Source organism: Trachymyrmex cornetzi, unplaced genomic scaffold (assembly GCF_001594075.2).
Source record: "Trachymyrmex cornetzi isolate Tcor2-1 unplaced genomic scaffold, Tcor1.1 scaffold16, whole genome shotgun sequence".
Classification (NCBI taxonomy): domain Eukaryota; kingdom Metazoa; phylum Arthropoda; class Insecta; order Hymenoptera; family Formicidae; genus Trachymyrmex; species Trachymyrmex cornetzi.
This window is the reverse complement of record NW_017296201.1, coordinates 2582576-2608859: the sequence shown is the minus strand read 5'-3', so window position 1 is coordinate 2608859 and position 26284 is coordinate 2582576. Positions and strand designations below refer to the sequence as shown.

At 32.3% G+C, this 26284-nt stretch overlaps 1 protein-coding gene across 1 annotated transcript in view; it reads right to left on the bottom strand.

The window, feature by feature from the left end:
• LOC108758561 (cyclic nucleotide-gated cation channel alpha-3-like) overlaps positions 1-25570 on the bottom strand; it is a 35279-nt gene extending 9709 nt beyond the window's left edge. The window contains exons 1-2 of the mRNA XM_018503563.1: positions 25466-25570; positions 1809-2020 (exon numbers count right to left, since the gene is read on the bottom strand). Coding sequence (XP_018359065.1) covers positions 1809-2020; positions 25466-25570 — 317 coding nt within the window. The remainder of the gene's footprint in view (positions 1-1808; positions 2021-25465) is intronic.
• Positions 25571-26284: the final 714 nt, after the last annotated feature.

Genomic DNA, 26284 nt, shown 5'->3' with positions numbered 1-26284 from the left:
CTTTTTTACCATAAAATCGTCTACAGATATCGAGTAACATTGGCTAAATAATACAAAAAACGAAAAAATATTACAGACGTCATCAGCATTGAATAACATACGATATTTGATCATAGCTAGAAAACATTTTACCATTTAAAATTTTCAGGAATGTTTCAGCATCGTTTTGTAATACAAATATATAGCTAGATCAGGAATCTACGTATCGTCAATAATACTGCAAATAATAAAAATAAATAAAGAACAAACGGATATTGGCACAGTGATCGGTACGTAATGCTCTTAAAACAGCTTTATCTAACATAGATAAAATGAAATTTGTACATGTTTCGGTTAGTTTTCTAGCCTTCTTCAGCAAAAACATGGCACCGATTTTTAATTTATCTTGGGCTGACATTTACGAGGAGATAGTGGAGTCTTTGCTTTAGATTGTCATAGGAAAAGAAAATTTTTATTGCTTTTTAATCTATAACGGTTCAATTTATTCATCACTCATAACTGTCTTTATATTCAGATGAACTCCAGATCTCCACGAAAGAAAAAATTCATGGGAGTCCGCTGGACGTAACATGGCAAAAGAAAATTTGTATTGCTTTTTAAGCTGTAACGGCACAATTTATCCATTACATCCTAAAATATTCTAAATATCGTATGTTACACCGCAGATTGCCGTATTCAGGTATTGTTAAATATCAATGCGCGTTGAAAGTAAAATCATTAACGGTACTTAGAACACTCTCGTCATGAGCGGGATCAAACGTAAACCCAGTATTAAATAACATTTTCAAAATATTATAGTTTTTTTTTGCACAAGGCACAAACATCGCAGAAAATGCACCACAGCTACAATTGACTATCGTCACAATCATGATAAAATTCGAGGAACGCTCGCATAATAATAGTAAAGAAATTAAATATACAACAAAATTTAGCGAGTTTTTCTGCATTTTCGATATCGTGTGAATTATTTTAAATTTGAACCAAGGCGACACGCGTACCAAGAGATAAACCCGAGTTCCGAGATTATAGTATGCTGCTGTTAATTGGAACGGCTCTTTCGTGAATAAAGAGAGGAAAATGTCGAGGAAAATGGGTAAAAGAGAATCTTGTATATCAGGTTCAGCGTTATCTAATTTTCTATGAACCTATCTCCTTCGCAGAGATGCACCTGTAAAATTTTTCTCTTTCCCATTTCTCTCCTCACAGTTCACGTAAAAAGCAGCAGTAGCAGCGGTTCGTCTCTATTTCCAAAATCTCTCTCTATACGCGATCACGCATCAAAATTATCGAAATTAATTGGATCTCCTTGATTGGACACCTAAATCAGTGCAGTTGATTGACACGCTTAAATTAGTATGCAATTAATCAATTGCACAAAGAGATTGGAAATATAGAGTAATTATCTCCTGCGCAAATGAGAAACAGCTTAAAGTAGCTATCTCCGAATAAATGCGCATATGTATAGACAAATTTCCGTGTTTCTTTCAATTACTTTTTTTTTATAAATGCAGTGATTAATAACTGATATTCTTCGTGCAACGTGTACCTTATGCATTTATCAATTATGTAATTTGTTTTAATTTCTGTGTAGCTTTACATACAAAAGAAGATAAAAATTTGTTATTGGACGAAGTAGTATTTATTTCATATATAAATTTTGATCTCAAGCTGAATTACGCAAGAATCATAAAAACGAATCGAAAAATCAGTCTATGGCGCGAAACCATCTTTCGATTTGTGTATCGAAATGCTAAGGGCTAAAATCAGGATTATGATCAAAGTGCAAGGATGCATAAAAAATAACTAACCTCAATTCTCCGTGGCTATTAGATCGCTTATCACTGTTCTCCTCGTCCTCGTCGTCCTCGTCGTCCCTCGAGGTAACCAGCGATTGGGGAACCGAAGAGGGAGCGCTACTGCCGGAATCAGGTCCGGGACCTATCCTCGAACCAGAAGCACCACCGGAAGACTGCACCTGACCACCCTCCACCTGCCCTTCCTCCTTTTCCACCCGATCTACCTGCAATTTCATAATAAATTTCATACGTAAATATTTCTTTTAAAATTTACCCTGAAAATATAGTTGTGATACAATACAATGTTTTCAGGGTAAATTTTAAAAGAAATATCTATCCGTACATCACCTAAATTTTAATAAAAATATCGTTACTTATATAAATTGATGGTGATTGCGGATAGACAGTCGATTTAATTTCTTTTTCATTATTTGAATAAATTATTTCAATTCGTACATTGTGTAAATTTAATTGAAGGTTTTAATTTAATATCAAATAATATAATATAAAATAAAATTGTATTTAAACAGTTTATTAGAAGATTTATTGAAAGATACAAACTTTCGAATTTTGGTTCACGCAAACCGCTGATAGCGTGACATTCATTCATTCATTCATTCATTCATATGCTTTATTGCAGAGCTGGGATTTAGTTGCATATTTCGGCTCGATTTCGTTGGCGACGCCCACTGTTCCCCTTTTGCCGCGCATTGTCTAACAACGAATCGTCGAATGCTTGTAAACAACGCGCGTACCGCTTCATCTCAGCAGCGTTAATAATTCCTATTATTAACTGTATTATACGAATGGAACTGATGAATCTCCCTCAACTTAAATAATGAATTAAAACTTTCTTTTTAGAATAATTTTAAATTAATAATTGAAAATATTGTTATTATTAATAATGATAGTAATAATATAATATAGTATTTTTATTATTAATATATTATACACATATATTAATAATAATATGTTAATATTATTACAAGCATCTCCGATTCATTGTTAGAGAGAGAGAGAGAGGCAATGCGCGGCAAGAGGGGCGTCGCCAACGAAATCGAGCCGAAATGTGCAACTAAATCCCAGCTCTGCTTTATTGCAATGTATAAAATTTATACATAACAAATGGCAAGACATCAGTAAAATTGCTGTTACAAGTCGGCCAATAAAACGATTAAACAATATATTATGTTAGATATAAAAGAAAATATACACGCAAAAATAAACAAAAATCAAAAATAAGTAACCAAAAATAAACCTATTCAAAAATTATTAACAATAACTAGAACATTTGCATTACATTTACCTTACATTACAAACATTTGCATTATATTTGCGTTTGCATCATCGTTATAAAGTCGCAAGAGATGCAATGAAATCCGCGGCAGAAGAATGAAAAGAAGTCTGAGAAGGAGAGTCTTTAACGAAAGGTGGGAGCATGTTGAAGAATTTAACCAAAGTACAGAAAAAGCTGCACAGAATTTGACAGAGCGATGAGAGAGAATGATAGGAGATCGTGAAAGCGGGTGTCAGGGGAGTTAAAGGAGGAGTAAAGTTCGGAATTAAAATGCAGGAGATTACGCAGATAAGGAGGAGTACCGGATCTGAGGAGACAGAAAGTAAGATAACATAAATGAAGGACAAAGCGTTGCCAGATTTTAAGCCATCCGGAGCTTACATATAGAGGAGTAACATGATCAAATTTACGAATACAATATGCAAAACAAAGACAGGAATTTTTGATATGCTAAATACGATTAAGCAATTGCTGATTAAGAGTAGGAATGTATGCTACGTCGGCGTAGTCGAATAAGGAAATAACCAGCAATTGTGAGACATGAAATTTTTGTGACGTAGAAAGAATATGGCGAATTTATTTATTTTTATTATTTGTTACGGGAATTTTCATTATTATTACCTTTAATACTGCAAAGCTCTGTTTCGATATACGTAAAACGCTTTCCTATATTTGTTTTTTGTTTTTTCCTGTATTTTTGTTTGAAATATTTCGTATTTCGCGCGTACATGTCGCGCAATATCGTATTTTGTGTTAAAGAACCGATCATGTGTCTAGGAGCTTTTTTTACCAGAATCGCCCATAGATACCCAATATCATTGGCTAAATACAAAAGGCCATAAATATCACAAACGCCAGCATTCAATAACATACGATATTTGATCATAAAACCAGAAAGCATTTTACCATTTAAAATTTTCGGGAATTTTTTGACGTCATTTTGTAATAAAAAGTAGCTAGATTAGGAAGCTACGTATCGTTAATAATACTGCAAAGCTCTGTTTCGAAATATGTAAAACGCTTTACTATATTTTTATATCTACACAGATTTTTATCTGTTATTCGTTGTCACTGGAATTGCCAACCATTACCAATTGAATAAAAAGATTGAGTTGCCACACTCTGCCGTCTTGCCATGAAGAAGTGAGAATATACGAGGGTCGTCTGAAAAGTTTTGAGCCTCATGAAGATGGCGTTACTCGTCAAAGCCATTCTGGTATTATAACCGTGATACTTATACGAAAGATATCTGTGACAATTGTGGCCACTTTGGACGTTCAGTTCTTGTTTGACAATCATTTGTGTCGTCATTTTGTAAAAATGGAAAAAATTGAATATTGTGCTATAATTAAATTCTTGCATTTCAAAGGCAATACGTCTACGCAAATTAAAGCTGAGTTGGACGCTGTTTACGGGGACTTTGTCCCATCATTTGCCACCGTGAAAAGATGGGTAGCTGAATTTACCAAGTTTATTTTCGCACTAACAATCGCGCAAAAAACTCTCAAAAACTTAGCTCTTATTTGTTTTTTCCTATATTTGTGTTTGAAATATTTCGTATTTCGTATTTCGTATATGTCGCGCTTAAATCAATATCCTATTTTGCCGTTGGAGAACCGATCACGTGTCCAGGAGCTCATCAAGCCGTATCCAGACCAAGCAAACAAGCACGAACAAATACGTACAAACAAGCTGCTTCAGTAAGTACAAACGGCATCTACGTCGCGAGTGCTTATATTTGTTCGTGTTCGTTTGCTCAGGATTCGAGTTCAAATCATTGATCGGTATGGCATAAAAATGTTCTCGTTTTTCACCCTGTGACTGATCTTGCATACATAAAAAGCCTCAACGATCAATGATCCCTTAGGATTTGGAAAGTAAAACGAAACATACATAGTATGTGATCAGAATGAGAGACTGCCAAAAAGCTAAACGTTGCGACTTTCGGCTGTTTTTCATCTCGTAACCATCGAAAATCGATACAGGAATCATGGCTAATCACGATCAGAAACTTCCGATCGGAAGTCGTAAAAGTTACGTGGTAGTTGCCCGATCTAGAGAGTGGAAAACAGAATTGTGGATACATTACGTAATCTACTTACTGTACCGGATACTTTTAATTACCTCTGACAGAGAATAGTAGCAGGAAAACAGAAAGCAAAACAAAATAAACAGGATGCTTCTACGATAAATCCAAACTTACAAGCGCATTCTCTGACTAATTGAAGACAATTTTTGCTTAACAAAAGTCACAAGCATACCACGATACTACCATTTCTACATTTTTCATAATTTTTTATTTCTTGATATTAGATATTTTGCTAAGAAATCTCAAATTAAAATTTTGTCAAAGTAATGTCTATGTGCGAATAAAAAAAGTGTATTGATACATAAAATAAAATAAAGTCTTGTCATTGAATTTTCTGTTAAAGATTAATTTATAAAATGATTTTTTTAGTTTTTTTGGATAATTCCAAAGCTCATCTTAATATTTTCATTACACACAAAAAAATATTTTGTTGCTTCAGAGTTATAGCTGTTTATTGTATCTGATAGAAAATTATGTATCATATGTATAGAATTTATAGCACAAATCTAAATTCTATCTCTGTCATCTATATGATTGGATACAATACATATCTAATATCGCGATACTTGCTAAAAATTTATCTATTTTAGCTATTTTTCGTACTTAGATAATTTTCGCTATAACTGCAAGATCACTTTTTTGAGTGTAAGAAAGGATTTTCAGCTTTGTTAGATAATCCTTTGATTATAATTAACGTTACGAGTTGTATGTCTATATATTCTACTGTTCCATGTGAACGAGAGAAAATGCGTAATTGCATGACAAAGGATGCGAAAGTTGTTTACATCTAAAGCTAGAGGTAATGTAAAACGCAATCGTGATTTCGACGTCGGAAATTATAAATTTTAATTAACGAGATGTTATATTGTTTAATCTTTAATAAACGATGTTTTCTTGTTGTTAACCAGAAAATTCGCAATTTTCCTCAATTTCGATTCCCACGAGAATTTCTATATTTCTATATAAAAACACATATATACTGTTTATTTAAAACATTTTAATACTTTTATAATTTATATTTTATATTTTTAAAATTTTCGTATTTCATATTCTAATAATGTATGTTTTAAGAGATATCAATAAATGGTTTTCACTAGATACATTTACCGGCACTCATAAATTTTCCAGCACATACATAATCGCGACTTTATATACATATAGCTCATGAAATCGATTTATCTCCCAATACCATTGCGGTTACTTAGAACCTGCATTTCGTTTTAGGATTCTTCTAGCGGTTAAATCTTTTTGTTTCGTTACAGGTCTTAGTATTCTCAGTCCAAAGCTTTAGCTGCTTAACTGGTCAAGATAGAAAATACACTACGTCTCTTTCAGAAAATGTCTTGTTTGCTGCAACTCGGTAGAATATTTATCAGAATATGACAAGTAACATTTTGTGTTTACATAATAAAAATTGTTTTTATGGATATTTAATGTAGTTATACTTTCTCCTTCGCATTGCTATCTGCGAAGGTGCCTAAATACAATGATTTTTTTCCCCTTTAATTTGCTAATATGTGAAAAGGTTTTTCTTACAAACACCGCGAGCAGAGGCGTTAGGTAAAACATAAATTATCCGTTTATATATTCAAAAGAGTTACGAGCGTGAGAAGTGTTTAATGTGTCGAAAGAAAAACGTTATGCGGATGAATACCCTTAGTATTTATATAATATTCATACATATGAATCCGACAAATGAACACAATAAATATGTAGTTTACGTATGTATAATACATAAACAGGGTGTCCCGTAAAGAGCGTAATAATTTAAAACATATATTCCTATGTTCATTTTTAAGACGAAAATTTTAATACCAAATTATCGAAGATAATTTTTGAATCATAAGCCTAAAATTTGCAACGTAAAATTTACAACATAAAGTGTTAAAATCAAAAGCTAATTGTCGTCTCATATTAATATTGATAATATAAAGATTACGAAATATTAAGATAATTATGCAAAAATAAAATTATTAATATTTCTAATTACTGATATTTATGATATCAAAACATTACTATAACCTCGACATTTTAATTAGAATTTTCGTCTCAAAATAATCTTAGGACTCTCTCCTTACGTTGTTACAGTTTTTACGGAACACCCTATATATAGGACTGATATGTATGTACATACATATACATACATGGATAATATACTTATATGGATAAAAGTTTGCACAAAAATATATACATATATATGTATATACCTATACAGCACTGTTGCAGCCGTCAGTGATTCTGTAATGGCTGCAACCATTCCGATCTACATATTCACTAGAGTTTTACTGGAGCGCGCATGAATATATTTCATTTTATTTCAAATTCAGATACATCCGAGGTGTCAAGTACGTTAAATAAAACTGCTAAATAGCTCGTTCGTTCTCGCTCCGTTTCTTTCGGACACTGCACAGAAACAGCTATCGCCAAATAATATTCAAAGGGCAAATAAAAGTTAAATGAGACCAGTGGCCGCCATATCGTCATTTTTATCGGCAACGAAATATTTCGTACTCGTGGTGTTTACGTTATCGCGTTGCGGGTAGTTTCGAAACCAAAGTTACGACCGCAGAACGATGGTAACTAGCGTCGTAACGTGACAGTAAACATCGGTTCGGTGATCCAATAACCGTTCATTAAAATGTATATATGCATATAATATTACATATATAATATAATATAACGCATGCAAAGCATAACATAATCATACAACTCTCGCGGATGGCATCACAATCAATATTCACGATACTATTTGTCTTGAAAATGCGAAACGACGTTGAGGAAAGGAGAACGCTGACAGAAACACGTCTCTGTGACTGTACAAACGTGGTGGTTGATACAATAGTTAGTCAGCGTGCGCTAATATGGACCGGCATCTCGAATTGGATACAGAGGGATGCCATTGTTCTCCGCTCTTGTTCCAAGTGCGGAGCTTAACGGTGCCTGTTTGATGATAATAATAATACCTTTGTACTCTAAAACACAACCCTTTCGAATATAATACTTCCTCGTGTCACCTATATCATGATAGTTACCTCTATAAGACACCATACTGTGTAAATTCCGTTAACAATGCTCGCGGTATAAACCATGTTATTTCCTTTCAACCCTTAGATCTAATAGTTTGTTATGTTTGTTATGTTTCGATATACAGGCTGTCTCATATGACGCGCAAATTTAATTCTGATCTAAGACTTTACGATTCCATATATTTTTGCAAAGAAAAAATGTTTCTTTCTAAAAAGAGTTACCTGTCACAAAAATCTATCAAATAAAAATTTCTGGAGCTTGTAAATCGTAAATAACCATAAACTTCTTTCTTTCTTTTTTTAAATAATTTTGTTGCCTTTCTTTTCTTTAAATTTTTTAAGCATATATTTTTATACAATTACTGTAGGTATTATATTAGAATAATAATAAGTTTCTTAACATCCTTTATATGTTTATCTTTTATTGACTGTTTCGTGTAAAAAATCTCGAAAGCCTTTTCAATATCGCCATAAGTATAATCTATTTGCCAGAAATTTTCAATATTATGTTTCACGGCCATTGTAAATAATGTACGTATATATCGCATATATAAATCTATACAAGATTATCGTTCCATCGTGTACATGTAGTTCATTTAATTATAATATTACGGTCATCGCACTAAGCATACTTTTATCAGGAAACGGACGTCGAGCGTCGTACTCGCAATTATCCCTAAATGTAACGCGAAATGTGTTTTGTAATTTTGTGTTCGCGGATGACGGTGTCTCATTCGCCCGTCCATCGAAACTGTATAATACGTTGTCCCAGTCTAAATCACATATGCGCATTTATATAACTGGATTTCTAGAGGGATGTAGGCGGCACCGACTATCAGCTGCCCGAGACTTTCTCGTCTGCGCACAAAAAAAAGTGTGTGTTCCGAGTTACGCATGAAGTATCGGTTTATCTTTCTTTATTATTTGATGAACAATAAGGACAAATGATGCATCGTGCGCTTCATGCGTAACTCGGAACGCACCCAAAGACGTCAGAAGAAAGGAGGTGTTGTCGATCCTCTATTGTTCGTCTTGGTGCTTTTTTCTTTTTTTTTAACACAGTGCGAAAAATGGTAAAGGTTCATTTTGCAGTAGAGTCACGGTCATAAATTGAGCGAGCCGGAAACGCTGGTAATGTCGGAGAGTCAATTGATTCACTCGACTGCGAACTCCTTGTTAAAACCCAGTTCCATCGAAAAGCTTTCCTGTTCCTACAGAAACTTCGAGAAAAACTGACATTTTCGAGTTCTCTCTCTCTCTCTCTCTCTCTCTCTCCAAACTCCTTTTCATAGAACTTAACTCAATTTCCTCGCTATTATACAAAGATCAATCACAGATGACTTTAGAATTTCCGGAAGAATATTTAATGAGCAATTAGAACACTTAAAGTACACGCAAATTCAACCTTTCCATGCAAAAAGAGAAATTCTGTTTGAATGCAAATAACAAACAATTTATTAGAATGTGCGATGAAAATAACTTACACGGAGGACGGTTGTAATATACGTGATAATACCCTTTATTATAAACAGATTTCTATATATACGCTGTATTTCTATATATATGCAATTTAATTATATATACCTAAGCAATTTAAAGCAAATCAAGGATGCACGAGGTCTACAATTCATAAAATATGTTTAAAGTTTAAATACAGTAAATTTACAGTTGTTTTTAAATGTATAGAAATGCGCTAAAAAAAGAACATTAATTATGGACGTCCAGATTTATGCACTTCGAACTCTTTTTACGTCGATGGTATCGTCGAGTTATCTCTGACGATATCATCTGTTCGACTCTCGCGAGACTTTTATCGATTACTAGCTACCCTTGCGCTCTCTCCTCTTTAAAATACTGCGTCAAATTTTCGTACTATAGATGCCGCGAAAAAAAGGCTGATCTATACTGAGTTTAGATTCCCACTCCAGTGTCATCCAGGTATCACTCCATCCTTGTCGTTTATCGTACATTAGACAAGGATGACATAATACCTGGGGAGCACCTCGATGGAAATCTGAACACACCTCTGTACGTGATGGTAAAATAATACGGTTTTTGTCACTGTGTCCGCTTCGGCTATGTAATTTCATCTGTGAAATTGTTTGTTCATGGTGGAACTATTGATCTTCAAAAGAGACGACGGGAAATAATAAATGGAAACAGTGTTGAATGTTTTTTACAGTTATGCCACGTTCAGATTGAATGTTATAGATTAAAAATGGGTGCTCGATTTCTCGAATAATAACATTCATACAGTCATTCCTGCTCTGATATACGCTAGAATTCTTTTATGCATTGAACGCTGCATGCTGCATATACATGATTTTTATATTTATTATGGATTACTTCATAGCTTATTTCCATGTATGCACCAATCTGATTCCACCTACCATACACCAATCAAAAGAAACTAATTTCATAGTTATTTTTCAAAAGTTAGGGTGCCATTACATGAAGCGCAGAAACGCGGAAACATGGAAGACAAAATTAACTAAACTTTACTAGATTTCTGCGTTTTCGCGTATTCTGTTCCGCTCATGTTTTGATCTCCTATGCAGCGGGGTGATGTCCCATGCAGCGGATCGTGCGTAAGCGGATTCGTGTATCGCCAATCACAGAATCAGTCTCTTAGATATGCTTGCGAAATTTGCAAACAGATCTAAGAGACTGATTCTGTGATTGGCGATACACGAATCCACTTACGCACGATCCGCTGCATGGGACATCACCCTAATATAGAGGCGTGAATACTGAGTTCAGATTTCCATCTAGGTGCTCCCCAGATGTCACGTCATCCTTGTCTAATGTACAACAAAGTGATACCTGGATGACACTCGAGTGGGAATCTGAACTCAGTATTACATGCAGTTGAGCGGAAAAGCGAAACGGGGAATAAGAAATTATTAATTTTTAACGGTATTTATTGATTAAAATGCTTGTATTCAATACATAAGCTGAAAAGATAAGCATATTGATAAAAACTGTAATGAATTAAGTGAATACAATTTTTTTAATGAGTACAAAAGTATATTTGTCACTATACCGTTCCGCTTTTTCGCAAAAATTGTGCTCCATGTAATATTAGGAGAGCAAAACAGGCGGAACAGAATGCGCGGAAATGCCGAAATTTAGTAAAGTTTAGTTAATTTCGTCTTTTGCGTTTTCGCGTTTCCGCATTTCCGCGTTTCATGTAATGACACCGTCACATGCGGCGTAACGTGCGTAAGAACCCAGACACAAGCTTTTGCATAACACATAACATATAGTGCATAAGAGAATCAACCAATCGAAATTCTTCTTTTCCATGGAATGGGAGGAAAGGAAAGATTCTGATTAGATTCGACGCATGGTGGTTCTATCATGTTTCAACGTAACAAGAAAATAGCGTAAAAAGCATAAAGTGACTAGACAGAAACTGATGTTCAAGTGAAATGATATGATTGGTCGGCGCAAGTTACGCTTACGCAAGTTACACCGCATGTGACAGCATCCTCAGACTGTACACTCGACAGTAGAAAGGTTGCAACAATTTTTTTCGCAATGTGGCTTGCTCGTCGCGTGATTGGTTCTTACTTGTGATGGATCTACCAATTACATTTAATCGGTTTACAAGCAAGACCTAGTTCCAAAACCCTTCGAAAAAAGGTTATCGCATCCTTTCTGCTGGCAAGTGTATGCATTCAAAAAATCGAGCATCGTGTGATTCCATCTTAATGGCTTCTGCACACAGAACGTGGTAACGCTTACCGCGCGACGGAAAAGTCGCACTAGCCAATAATTTTATGTTCTTAAGTCGGCCTCATCTTGCAAAGCTTCTGGAAATGATGTAATACGTTGCAAAAATTGGATTGAGTTCAACTTTTGTCGCGCGGTGGAAATTATATATCTATTACTTTCAAGTAAACGAGACGTTGATTGGCTATCGCGTCAACTTTCGCCGCACGACAAGCGTTGCCGCGTTCTGTCTGCAGGAGCCGTAAGATTTCGAAGAAAAATAACACAACAATTTCTTTCTCCGTTTCTCGCATGAAAAAAAAAATATAAAACACAATTGTAAGATAACCATCATCTGAAGACACGGTAGTGTCTCGGCGCCAAGACATGGCGCGATTGTAAGATAATCATTGCAAGAAGTACAAACTCATTTTTTCTTATTAATTAAGATTAAATGTAACAGTTACTAAAAAAAAAAACGATTATTATAACATGTCATTCTTATAAGTTTATATCCCGAGTAAAGTTGGCAACACTCATTATCGCATAGTATTTTACAACAGAATTATTTAACTAGGTACTCGTGAACATGCGCGCAAATCGATCGTTTTAAGGAAATATTATGTTCGAATACAATTTTTTATTTATTTAAAATGATAAATTTTAATTAATAAATTAAATTAAATTAAAAAGATAAATTATGAAGATAAATTGCGTTAGAAATAAAAAATATTAATAAAAAAATAATCGTTTAATTATAAAATATTTAAATTTTTTACACAAAAGAACAATCGAATCCCATAATTGTCACGATTATAAGTTTATTTACGTTTAAGTTAACTTAAACGTAAAACGATTCTGTCAACTTCGATCGGCACGGCGAACGTTAGTTTCCATCACATCGTACCTTTCCCTTGAATTTTATGGACATTAATCGAGTTTGACGTAACATCCTATTTTCCTCTACCTCAAGATCCGGAAACAGGTTAACTAGATACCACCAACTTTGCCACCGTGTCGTACCTCAGGGGAATAAAGTATGCCGCACAAGTTAGATGTAGATCGCGTCTCGCCATCTTTGGGGAATTATTTAGTAACAACTGTTGTACATTAGCGCAATACAAATTATTACAATAAAATATATGTCACGCGAAAAAGTAAATTGAACGTCATCATCTCGGCCAATATTTATTATAATACTTTCATTTAGTCTTCCTCAGAGATAACGATAAACATTTGAATCTTTTTTCTGAATCTTTTGAACAATTCAATCGTATAAAAATCTAAATTGCTTTGGATATTATTCGAAACTAGAAATTCTTGAAAGTCTCGAGAAGCATCAAAAGTTTCGAATGCTTGAAACTCTTGAAAGTGTCGAAAATATTTAGAAAATCTTTCGTCAATCTTTAAAGAGGAGATACTTTTAAAATCTTAAAGCTTCCTGTCCTGGAGTAAGATTTGTTATAATTAAATACTTTATTCTCCTAGGCCTCAAAATACGATATTATTTCAGTGCCAATAGTGACTTTCCCATTTTGTAAAGAGCCTCTTTCACTAAACCTCTAATTAAGTTAATCGACAGTTAACTCGCAGAAATACTAACCACAGTTCAATATATCAGAACTTCTCTCTCTTCCTTTTCTGAGACAAACTGTGTTTAGTTCCCACGTTGGTAATCGTGATAATTGAGTTAACCATTAATTAGCGTTAACCGAAGTTGGTGAAAAATCCCTAAGAATATTTGAATGTACAAAATATTTGGAAGTCTTAAAATATAAATTTATCATCCAAATGCATATAAAAAATAGATTATATAATATAAAAAATACAAAATTAAAATAATAATACAAAGTAATATAAAAGAAAAACGATATTTTATAAACGTTTAGAATTATTTTGTCGCTTAAAAAAAATTCAAAGTCCTACATAGCAATAAATATTGGGCAGAATATTACTAGATGTAGAAAGTTTAATGAACATTTCAATATCGATTTCGTTTCATAACATACTATATATATCGTAAGATACATTTTATGCAATAGCGAAATATTTGTGAATTGTACACATTTCGCACCATGATGCATCCAGAATATTGTTCCATTTTGCTTCCCTTTCAGTTTTTTATTTACTGTGCGGTATTGTTATAGGACAGTTTCCATTAATGTAATTTGCGTGGATAAAATGTTGTTTTAAAAACTGAATTGTCGAGGCAAGTGTCAAAAAATATATACTCCATTGCAATTGTTTGTACAAACATGCTTTGTATTTTGCAAATAATAATAATTATTATTATTATTATTATTATTATTATTTTAATAAATAATACCACGACTTTATGATATTAATGTGTTCAGTTTCACGCATACTGTAAAAAATAAAATGTTAATTTTAACTTATAGTCGTATAGTAGACTTTTTCTGAGATATGTAAAAATGTTAAAATTAACATTTTTATGTTAATTTTAACATTTTTGCATGTCTCAGAAAGTCCACTATACGACTATAAGTTAAAATTAACGTTTTACTTTTTACAGTGTAATATAATCGAAGAAAAAGTAAAGATTTTAAAATTTTCCAAAGCAAACTGAAAAATATTTTAAAGTGAAAACGCCAAAACTCAAAATCGATCTCAATCTTCTTACCAAACTGTGAAACGACGTACTGTGTTTGTAACATCTACGTACCTTTCCCAAGGAAGATAAGTAGAAGATTTTTAGATTCTCTGGATTGACACGACTGCGTCTACGTCTCCATACTCGATGTAGATCGAACGTGTCGGCCGGCATTTCGCGCGGGAGGCATACGACGAAGATACTATTCGTCCTTCACTATAAGCTCAAATGCTCCGTTTAAGCAAACTCCGACCGATCGAGTTTACGCGAGCACGCAGACTCGGTGGTAAATAACAATGAACGATATTTGCTCTCACTGTCTCAGGGTTCGCTTTACACTAGCCGAGCCCGGAATCATTAACGTAGGAAGGTGAAAAACGACTATTACATGTATAAAGTCGATTTATATCTAAGGTATATATAGGCACATTGCAACACAATACTACCATTATAATATTAAATAAATTAATATTTTATAAATTAAGTGTAATAATAATAATAACGAGATACCATTTAATAATACGATTTGCCGAAGAGAATTTAATTTTATGTTATTTTCAATTTAAAAGCAAATAATATTATTTACTGTCAAATATTTATCTCGCACAAACCAAATTTATAATAATCATTATAGGAAAACAAAACCGTATCAGATATAAAGTTGATTTATATCTAAATTATATCAGTAGTTCCTAACACTATTGTTATCATATTATGACAACATTTTATGAAATATATGTATTATATTACAATAATATACAATACCTATAACATACAATGCTATCATGTTCCTAATGACTCGATCTGTTTGTTATGAATTTAAATGAATTTAATTATTTCGCTACGCAAATTTAAAAAGAAATATCAATGTAATTTGCTTTCGCTTTATTAACGCTTACCTCATATAAACCAAATTCGAAATTATTATTGTAAAATAGCTTTAGGTATGTAAGTTGATTTGCACCAAAATATATACCTATTACAGCGTCACTTTGTACCAGTAATATTATCGTACTAAGCACGAATCAATGTTTTACTTCTTTCATGAATTAAGGTTATTGAGGGGAAGACGCCACACTTAAGCCTTTATTCTTAAATAACATCTTAATGTTATTGAATTAACGAATGAAAAAATATTATTTATATTCTAGCAATCTTTCTTTAGTCATACAAATCAATGAATTAAACTTTTGATGTTCCGTATTATTAGAAAAAATTGATATATCATACGTACATGTAACAAAAGTACTATATATACGGGTAAGATGCCACCTTCTATGGGAAAAGATGTCACAAACAATTAAATAATGTGATGCAATATAAAAACTTGCATAGTTTACTTATTTATAGTCCATAACCAAGGATTTAAGCTATAAGAACACATAAAGATATAATAAAACATAAATTGACGAAATATGAAAGACAGTAATTTAGAAAGTAAGTTGGACATACTTTTACTCGTTTAAACAGCATTTCATTAACTTAAAATATTTCAAATTATATAAAGCATCCAAAATTTTAATTTATAAAATCGTTTTAATGACTGTTTCAAGTAGGAAAAATTGTGTTTTGCATTTACTGTCATCTTATCCCCAAGTATAAGAGAAATATTCAATTGCAACTTTTACGCATATAAAAATATTACAAATTATAATCTATATCATCCACATGACTTCCAGGGAACATTGATTAAAATCGTATATCATTTGCTCGGTTTTACAGTAAACATCGAAATACAGACCTTAGCTGTATATTAGCATACCAAATATTACAAAGAGCATGTTTCACGACCTATCTTTTTCGAATTTCGTATAATCTTTACTAATCGACCTTGGCATGAATATGTCATCTCTGCCGATAACTGCGCAACAGTTTACCAAATGCTTTTGCAGTCATTACGGCCAACACATGTCCTATAAAAAAATTATAAACAAAGTAACGTCTTTTCCCTTGTGGCATCTTCCCTCAAATTACCTTTTTTTATATCTCGTAGCAACTATTTTATCTAAATTTATATACTACTTTTATCTAAATTTATACATTATTCCATTTAAATACAGTTAAGCTGAATTCGAGTTTAAATCAGAATGTAGCAACACTTACGAATATATGATTTATTTTAAAAAAGTACTTGCAATACATACGTATATATACATCCTTTTAAATTTTTCATATAACTTTTCATTTTCCAAATGCATCGTGTTGCGTAATAATATATTTTTCATCTATTTTCTCTTTATACTTTTAACATATACATAAGCTGAACAAATTTCTAACATGAGGTTCTGCTTTCTGTATTAGTTTGTATAACATTTACATCTAAAATGGGACGAAGCTAAATGCTGATTTAAATTGTATTTAAAGAACGAGAAAAAGGTAAAATAAGACATCTAAATATTAACCAGCAATTGTTTTTTACCTTATTCTATAAACATTAAATTATTATTATTGCACATTATCACAAATACGTAAATATCTCATCCTGCAGGATTATTCTGTAACTCTTAACGCAAATTTCATTATCATTATATGATAACGAATACACGACTGCGCCGTTCTCTTACCATAAAAAAGCTGCGCAACTCCTGTATATAATTTTTATTCATGTTTTATATAAACAATGAAGATGAGCAGGCATTCTGTAATTCTTAATGCAAGTTTTGTTATCGTTATAACGCCGCTGCTCCTGCATTCTGTAACTCGTTATGACAGTAACGATATATTTATTGTTATATTTCATTGCCTAGCTTTTTTACCATGTACAAAATCTGCGCAACGACGGTATAATGATATCGTTACCGTCATAACGAGATACAGAATGCAGGAGCAGCAGCGTTATAACGATAACAAAACTTGCATTAAGAATTACAGAATAAGCCTGCTTATCTTCATTGTTTATAAAACATGAATAAAAAATATATAAAGAAATTTTAATAAAAATTTAATTTATTCTATATAATAAAATCTTTTCTATTTTTGTATTTATTGTTAAAACCTTTTCTATTTTTCATTTATTATTAAAATCTATTCTATTTTTTTTATTTATGCTTGCAGATTTCTTTTGAAAATTTTCTACATCTAATGTATCTCATGTTCCGTCGTTATCTAATGTCCAGGTCTCCTGTTTTCCTTTTCTTTTCTTTTGTTTCTTCATTGCACTTGCACAATATTTACTCACAAAAACACGATTAATTACGATCGCTCGAGTACTAATCGTCAAGAATACAATAATCACACTTTGCACGCAGAGATTTAATACTGAATTAATTCTCCTCGCAATTGTATACCGGTATCAACCATACTCGTATTCAATAATAGCGGTATACGAAAAACCGAGATCGAATACGGGTATTGGACGTCAAATACCGGTATTCAACCGAAATTTTCATAATACCGGTATACACATAATTTTTTGGTAATACCGGTATTATACCGCACTGAGAGAAAAGATTTTGTTAATTTAGCAAGCCACCAGTACCTTTAACCTTTAGATCAAATCTAAGATATATTTTCATACATATGTTTCTGTAATAACAAAAAATTTAATCATTCAAATAATCTAAATTTTATTATTAATATTTATCTTAATATAAACGTTTTTGCTTTTATAATGTCATAAATGATCATAAAATTGTTTTAAATTTTCGGTAAATTAATTTGCGCATATCGTGATCATTATACAAGTCCATCTGGGATATATCTCGAATTCATAACCTGATATATTGCTCTTCATTACTTTGCAATTACTTGATTCACGATTTACGTATCGCGCCCACACTCCCATTCCGAGAATAATGCATAAATTACATTCAAATCGGCAAAAATTTAAAATACGAAACACGAAATATATTCCGATTCAAGCATTTTTGAACCGTTGCGCTCTCTCTCTCTCTCTCTCTCTCTCTCTCTCTCTCTCTCTCTTTCTTTTTCGGTAAACAAATATCGTAATAAACCAATAATTTATGATTCCCAATAAATCGCGCGAAATATCCATTCCGATAAACAACTGTCGTTGTCTCAATGCAAGTTCTTAATTGCATTTTTTAATAACTTTTCTTCTGGGAGGGGCTTTTTTTTAATACTTTGCACACACATTCTGTGTGGTATTAGGAGGTCACCTATACGGTAAAAGAAAAGTTATTAAAAAATTATCTTCGGAGAGAAAGAATTTCCATCCATCTGCCGAGTTAATTTGTTAATAACTTTTTTTCTAAGAGGAGTCTTTTTTTTAAATTGTACAGATGAATTCCTAATACCATTCAGAATGTGTGTGCAAAGTATTAAAAAAAAGGCGTCTCCCAGAAGAAAAGGTATTAAAAAATTATTTTCGGAGAGAGAGTTTCCGTCCGTCTACCGAATTAATTTGTTAATAATTTTTTTTTCTAAGAGAAGCCTTTTTTTTTAAACACTGTACAGGTGACCTCCTAATACCACCGAGAATGTGTGTGCAAAGAATTAAAAAAAGTCCCTTTTAGAAGAAAATTAATTAATAAATTTTCAGGTAATATTGATTTCCAAATGCAGCATAAAAGTGTTCTCTCGAAAATGATATGTATTGTTTTTTGTCGTATTCTGTTTGTTGAACCCGAAATATATCACTTTGTAAAATTGCTTTCAAATGATGCATAACATTTGTATTGATATAATCTGCTCAGAACATTTTTTTGCGCAATATACGCTGAAATAATAACTTTGATGAGAACTAATACCACCGAGAATGTGTGTGCAAAATATTAAAAAGTCCCTTTTAGAAGAAAATTAATTAATAAATTTTCAGGTAACATTGATTTCCAAATGCAGCATAAAAGTGTTCTCTCGAAAATGACATGTATTGTTTTTTGTCGTATTCTGTTTGTTGAACCTGAAATATATCACTTTGTAAAATTGCTTTCAAATGATGCATAACATTTGTATTGATATAATCTGCTCAGAACATTTTTTTGCGCAATATACGCTGAAATAATAACTTTGATGAGAACTATTGGGGCGCGCGCGGCCCTCTGCTAATGTCAGTTTTTCTGCCAAAATAATATAAATTATATAAATGCATGTTTTGTTACTAATTAGGTCGATTATAAAGGTACTCATTGTATCACGGAGAGAATTTTTTCTCAGAATTTAAATGAGGGTAAATTTACCCTGAAAATATGACAATCGTGGGACAACATTATATTTCGAAGAATTTTGATATAAATCTCTCTCATTCATTAATAAAACTACAATAAAGTATAAAATAAGTTTGATCAATTTTACTGAAGTGCATGGTAAAAATCTTTAAAATATTGTATTGTACCACAATCATCATATTTTCAGGGTAAATTTTAAAAGAAAATTCTCTCCGTGTAAGTATCAATCTAAAATGGTATTGGTTTGTGGAATAGGTCAAAGCTCTTGTTCAATTTTTGCAGAAATTCAGTTTATTATTATTCATCACAATAGTCCACTTTTTATTTGTTTCTCTCTTATAAATATAGGTCTGAATTGCAATATTGGTGGTTTCGAAGTGGAATAGAGCATTAAATGGTTCTCAATTAAATATGAAGATTTAGTCGATTCTTTTCTTTTATTCATGTATACTATGGGAAATGGTGAACGCTATAACATTGTTTTACTTTTAAAAAAGAAAGTAGCTGCCATAGCTAAAAATTGCGTGTGGTAACTAAATGGTAGGAAAAATAAAATATGGACTGCGAATATCTTAGCTGTAATACCTAACTTGTATGGTTGAAAAAAAAAACACTGAAAATTTAACACTCAAAGTTGAGTGTTAATATCCAATTTTTAGTGTTTTTTTTACATATTTAGCTTTACAGGGTATATTGTGGATATAGCAATATACATATTGTTGTCAATATATACATATTGTTGCAAAGGTATTTGCAACGACAGTGAAGTTGTGTGCACGCTATAACTAATTGTTGAAATGTATCTTGCAATGGTAGCTATCTAAAATATATACTGTAGTTAAACCATATGGATTAAGTAGCTAAACCCGGCAACTACTTTCTCTTTTCCGTAATGTTTCATGTATGCAATGATTCTTCAAATGTGTTTCGTATTGCACAGAGTATGAAATATGAAGAGAATTCTATCTTGAATTTTGTAATGCGAATTACACAAATCCCACAAAACCATTCAAAGCGGACGAGAGTGACCCCATGATACCTGTTCGCTCGATTACTGCAAATGACAACTCTTCTTGTACAAGCATCGGCACTCATTGTCATACGCCGCGATGAGCCCCAATACCGTAACATCAACAAAGCGTCGCGCCATGGCCAACAGCTCTATTGTTATTACGAAATATGTAATGTGCCGTTGAAAATGGAGTAATTGAATATTCAGGATTAATTGAATATTCCCTGTACAATAGAATAACAAAATAAAATTAAATAAATTAATTCTTTGCTATTTCGCTCTCGGCAAAATTTTTACATTATTAGAGAAATAAATTTGTGTGATTTTATTAAATCAAGAATTTTGTTTATGGTTTTAATAAAATATGAGAATAAATGTACTGTAAAGAATATAATTAATTTTTTAAAAATATGTCATTGAAATATATAAGTATTAAAATCTGCTTTGATCGAAAATACGATTTCTCTTATTTAAATCGATTTATTCTCATTTCGTATTATACATCATTAACTTTTTTAATAATTACATTCACACAATTTTCTTTTGGGACGTAAAATTTTAAAAATAACGATTAATTATTTTTTAAAAATTAATAAATATAATTTAACATATAAATACTTAAATTATATATATTTAAATTTATTTTCTCAATATACAAATAAACTTTATTTTTTAAATGTAGGTAGAACATTAAATTCAATAAATTTTTAAAACTTAATTAAATTAAAATCTTTATTAAAATAAGAATTAAATAATTTGCGTTTAAAATTTACTATTAATAATTAATATCTTATTAATATCATATTATTATGATACATAATGTGCTGGTAAGAAAGCAAAAGACAAAATTATTGTTTAAAAAATTATTGCGAACTCGATAGAATAAATACATATGTACTTTTAATTATAAAACGAAGAAATTCATTTTATTTTCGTTCTATTTGTTATTTAAACACATTGTGTACACGAATATTGAACTTCTTACAGAATATTTAACGTTATCATCTGTTGTCACTGACAGGGTCAGATTTATGTAATGCAGCTTATGCAACTGCATGATAAAAATAGTAGGCTACATCCGAGAGCTAAATGTATAGAATTTCTGGGGTAATGCAAACATTATCGACATCTTGTACTACTTTGTCATTTTATACATGATAAAAAGCAACGCGATCGAAGGGAAGCTCGATATGATAATCAGATAATTATTGGTATAGAAACACTTTCTGTATTTCAAATTTTGTAAAGTTGAAAATTTCAATTTTATGAGCTGTTGCTATTTCGAACTGGGTCGTCGATTTAATTTTAGTTTATAAAGCTAATGCGAAAAAGCCATTCGATAGAAAGGACATTTTTACATCAGATCATATTTTACAAGAGCAGACTGTCGTGAAGAAATTTCTAAGATCATTTGCTCGAATAATTTTCATTCAAATTTCTTATCCTGAACAATTTCATCGAATAAGTATATCTAAAATATTCTACAATAATCTGTTACATTATATTATTTTTACTTACAAATGTCTCAATTATATGAACGTCTTGTCAAAAAATACGAAGCAAAATAGAGATGATAATTTTATATGAAGAATAGTGTCAAAATTGCCAACGCAATATGATGATAGATGCGTGAAATGCCTAACGATTAAATATTAAGACGAAAACCAATTAGATATGTAAAGGTTCTTTTTGTTATCGTTATTGATCTTGAAAGATCGATCCATATCTAGATCTCGTGAAATAAAAAAAATAAAAGCGCTTTATTAATGAATAAAGATTCGGAATAAAATCGTTTCTCATAGGCATTGCCTGTCATGATGTAAAAATGCAGATACCACTCAACGAGACCACTTTTCAATCTTGGTATCATCTTATACATAAAAAAATACATAGTGTAAAAAAATAATTGCGATACATCACGGCACGATTGGTAAATTTTTACACAGAATCAGTCCTTCGGTTAAAAATTGGCCTGTTGACTGTCGTTGAATTTTAGCCTAACTATAATCGAGACTATAATTTACGTACAGCTTCTGTCTCAATTTCTTCGAATCAACATTGATACCGCAACACATACCTACATTTTGACAACAATCGTAATATTTTTTTATTTAAAAATAGATTTTATTTGGAACACTATTTTTGTATTGCGTTTGTTTGATTGACTACGCTTTATTTCACGGAATGTAATATTTTAATTTGACTTTTTGCACTGAGGAAGACCAAAAAAATGCTCGAAACGTTGATTACCAATTAATGTAGATTACATTTGAATAATTATTATTTTTGCACACCTGCGTTGGCTGATTACGGCTTTGTATCTTTTTTTTATGAAATTCTTAATCAATTCTATTAATTTTTTACAAAATGTTATACCGTGCCATATTCTACCCCGCATGATATTCTATACACGATGCAATTCCGCAAATTATGAGTCCTCTCTCGGGATCTACAAATAGATCACGCACTGTTGTACAAAAAGGTATAATAGAATCTGACCATAACAGGGGATATCCGTCCAAAGATCGCAGTTCGCTCGATTTAAATTCGAAATTTTTTCCAACTCAGATATTCAAACTACGGTATTGTGAATCGCATATTTACACGAAATTCTAAAATTTTATGACTGATTCGACCAAAAGTCGAAAATCTTGCACGTCTAAATTATCTAAATATTTTATACAAATCTTTGTAAAAGAAGATCACTGTAACAATTATTTGTTTGAAATTTTCAGTTAAGAATAGCAAAGTAAATATCCTGTTATTAATTTTTATATTTTTATATCAATTTTTTAAAGTAATATCCATGCTATTGTTATTTTTCATCGCATAAGTAACACGTTCCAATAAAGTAACAGACCAAATTCTCACAGCATATTAATATTTCACAATGTTATAAATTTTCGTGCAACAGCGGTACAATAGTGGCACGAAATAATGCACTTAACAGACTCGACTGCAGTAATATTTAGTGCATGCAACTAGAATTATTGTCTTGTATGTAAAGTACATTTTTCAAGAATGCAACTAACGCATCTAGAAATTTAAAGTGATGTACATTTCTCTTAACAAATTTACGTCCGCTTAGGATAAATTATACTATATTCCTATTTACACTAAAAAGAATTGCTACGAAAAATTTACCCTAAACATAATTCAACTTTAAATTTATTAATATATTTAAATTTTAAATTTATCGAGCTGTCTTCGTGCAAAGAACCTGTATAATTTTTTCACATTTCGTGAAATGGCTCATTTTTGCATAACACCATCCAATTTTACGTTGCTTTACCATAATATTTGATTGTTGACTGTATATGTACATCATCTTTACCATTTTACCATTTTTACGGTCTGCAGTACCAAATCTAGAATCATTTTCATCCAATACGCATTAAAGGCGATATTCTAAAAGGTAAACGTCGAGTGGTAACAACAACGAGCAGCCTTCGACGTAAGAGAAAAGCAGAGAAAGAATGACAGAAAGATAGAGAAAGAAGGGGAACAGAGAGATGCGCCCCGGCAATTCTCGTAAAGTCCGATAGATCGTTCAATAGCAAACCGAGTAATGGCGAAATCAACCCAACATATTCAGTCGACGGACATATAATCGTGTCAGCGCAGCGTTCCGATATTCATAAGCATAAGCAGCTTCGCTGTTATCTCGCGCACGTGTGCACACGTTCCGCGACTGAGAAGCAGTGGAATTCACGAATCTAGAAAACCGATTTTTCAAAAGAAGACGAAGATTCAAGAAAAGATTTACGAGAACGTTTCTAAAAGGTTAAAATAAATTCCGTCTGGTCGTGAAGCTTGAGTTTAAAGTAAGGCAGATTTCGCCAGTCATACTCGTTTAAAAACGTTTTAAAGATGATTTATGTAAAACCACACGCTTTATCGTGTACTGCAGGGATATGTCAAACCGTGTGAGCTCGAGCCCATTGCTCAACAGCTTCATTTGAATTTGAGTTCTGCTGACTTTCGGAGCTCGTTCCTCTCAGTCGCGTATCTCTTAAAGCTCAGAATTACATATATAATTTCTTCTGCTTCTCTCTTGCGTAATTTAGGTCACCCACACGGTACTTCTCGCCGCGAAGTAGGGTAACTCCGACATATACGCCACACCTATTAAAAACTTAATTTATTAAGTATTATTTACTTATGTTTACAGTAAACGAACTATATCGGTAAAAACTTTGTACTGTCTACTACTATGAAAAAAATATTAGAAATGCGAAGTATTTATTTTTCATATTAAAAAATGAATTTTTTGAAATCCTTGCATTTTTGCCATATACCCCATAGGAGGAGAGGGGGTATATACGGCTCATGAAAAATTAACAAATAATGAATATAAATAAGACGTATAATGACACAATAACTTATAAAATGTGTTTATAAAGTTTTATTAAGGAATAAGAATGGTAAATATGTATATAAAGTAATAAATAATAATTACTATCTTCCTACGTATATTACAAGTGTTATGTCATAAGGTACATATTTCGTATAATGCATTTATTGCATTTAGTGTACTGAATTCAATCTGAACATTTTGAGCATAAATCTCGCTCGCTAAAAATGCCGTATATGCCAAACAGGTGGGATATACAAGACAACAAACTAAACAAATATATAATTTCATTAATATTAACAAGTAAAAAGCTGAAATCATAACGCAATACTAATATAACAGAAAGGCATGTAACAGAGTAGTTGCGGGCAAATTCCCCCCCACTCCATCTATTGTTTCTGACTTCTGTGGTGTAAATCCCAGCGCGGCGGTGTATTTACCGGAGTTATCCTATAAACTAAGAAATTCTCCATTCCGTCGATCGTATCTTCCGTGTGAATGAAACCCATTCCTTCGCCGTGGCACGAAACATCCTCCGAGCTCATTTCGAGAATGCACTTGCGGCTCGAATGCATTCGTATGAGAATTCGTATTCGAGGGAGCAGCGCGGAGAAGATCCTGGTCGATGGTATCGGTGGTACATAAACTTAGGATCCCAAGTAACGCGAACAAAGAAGATATTTTAAAAAATTATAATAAATTTTTACTCACCTCCTCCTTCTCCTCCTCCTCCTCCTCCTCCTCCTCCTCCTCCTCTCCTCCTGTTTTTAATTTGCTCTTTGTCTCTCCTGCTCGTCCGCCAACGCTTGGAGACGATGGTAGAGTTCATTACTGTTACTTGCCTCAACTAAATTCATCAGTATTTGTATGCACTCCAGTGGTTGCATATTCCTCAATCTGTGGACGGATTCGCCCACAAGAGCAATCTCGAAGATCACTCGTTTCCTTTTTGCTCTTGATTCAGCAACAAGCGTCCACTCGACGATGTTCCTGTTGGGAACGTTCCTATTCCGCTCGACACGAGCGTTCTCGATGACAACGCTCTGTATAGTGAAATCATCGGTTACGTCCATGGGGACGGTATCCTCCTCCTCTTCTTCAATTGTTTCTAAACGGTTCACCTTTCTCATTCTTGAAAAATACATTATATAAGATTTTAACACACACAAATTACTTTCACGTAACACTACACTATAGTCTTGCACGCGGACAAGCTTGGCACGGACAAAATTCCGCAATAGTGACCGTAAGAGGTGAAC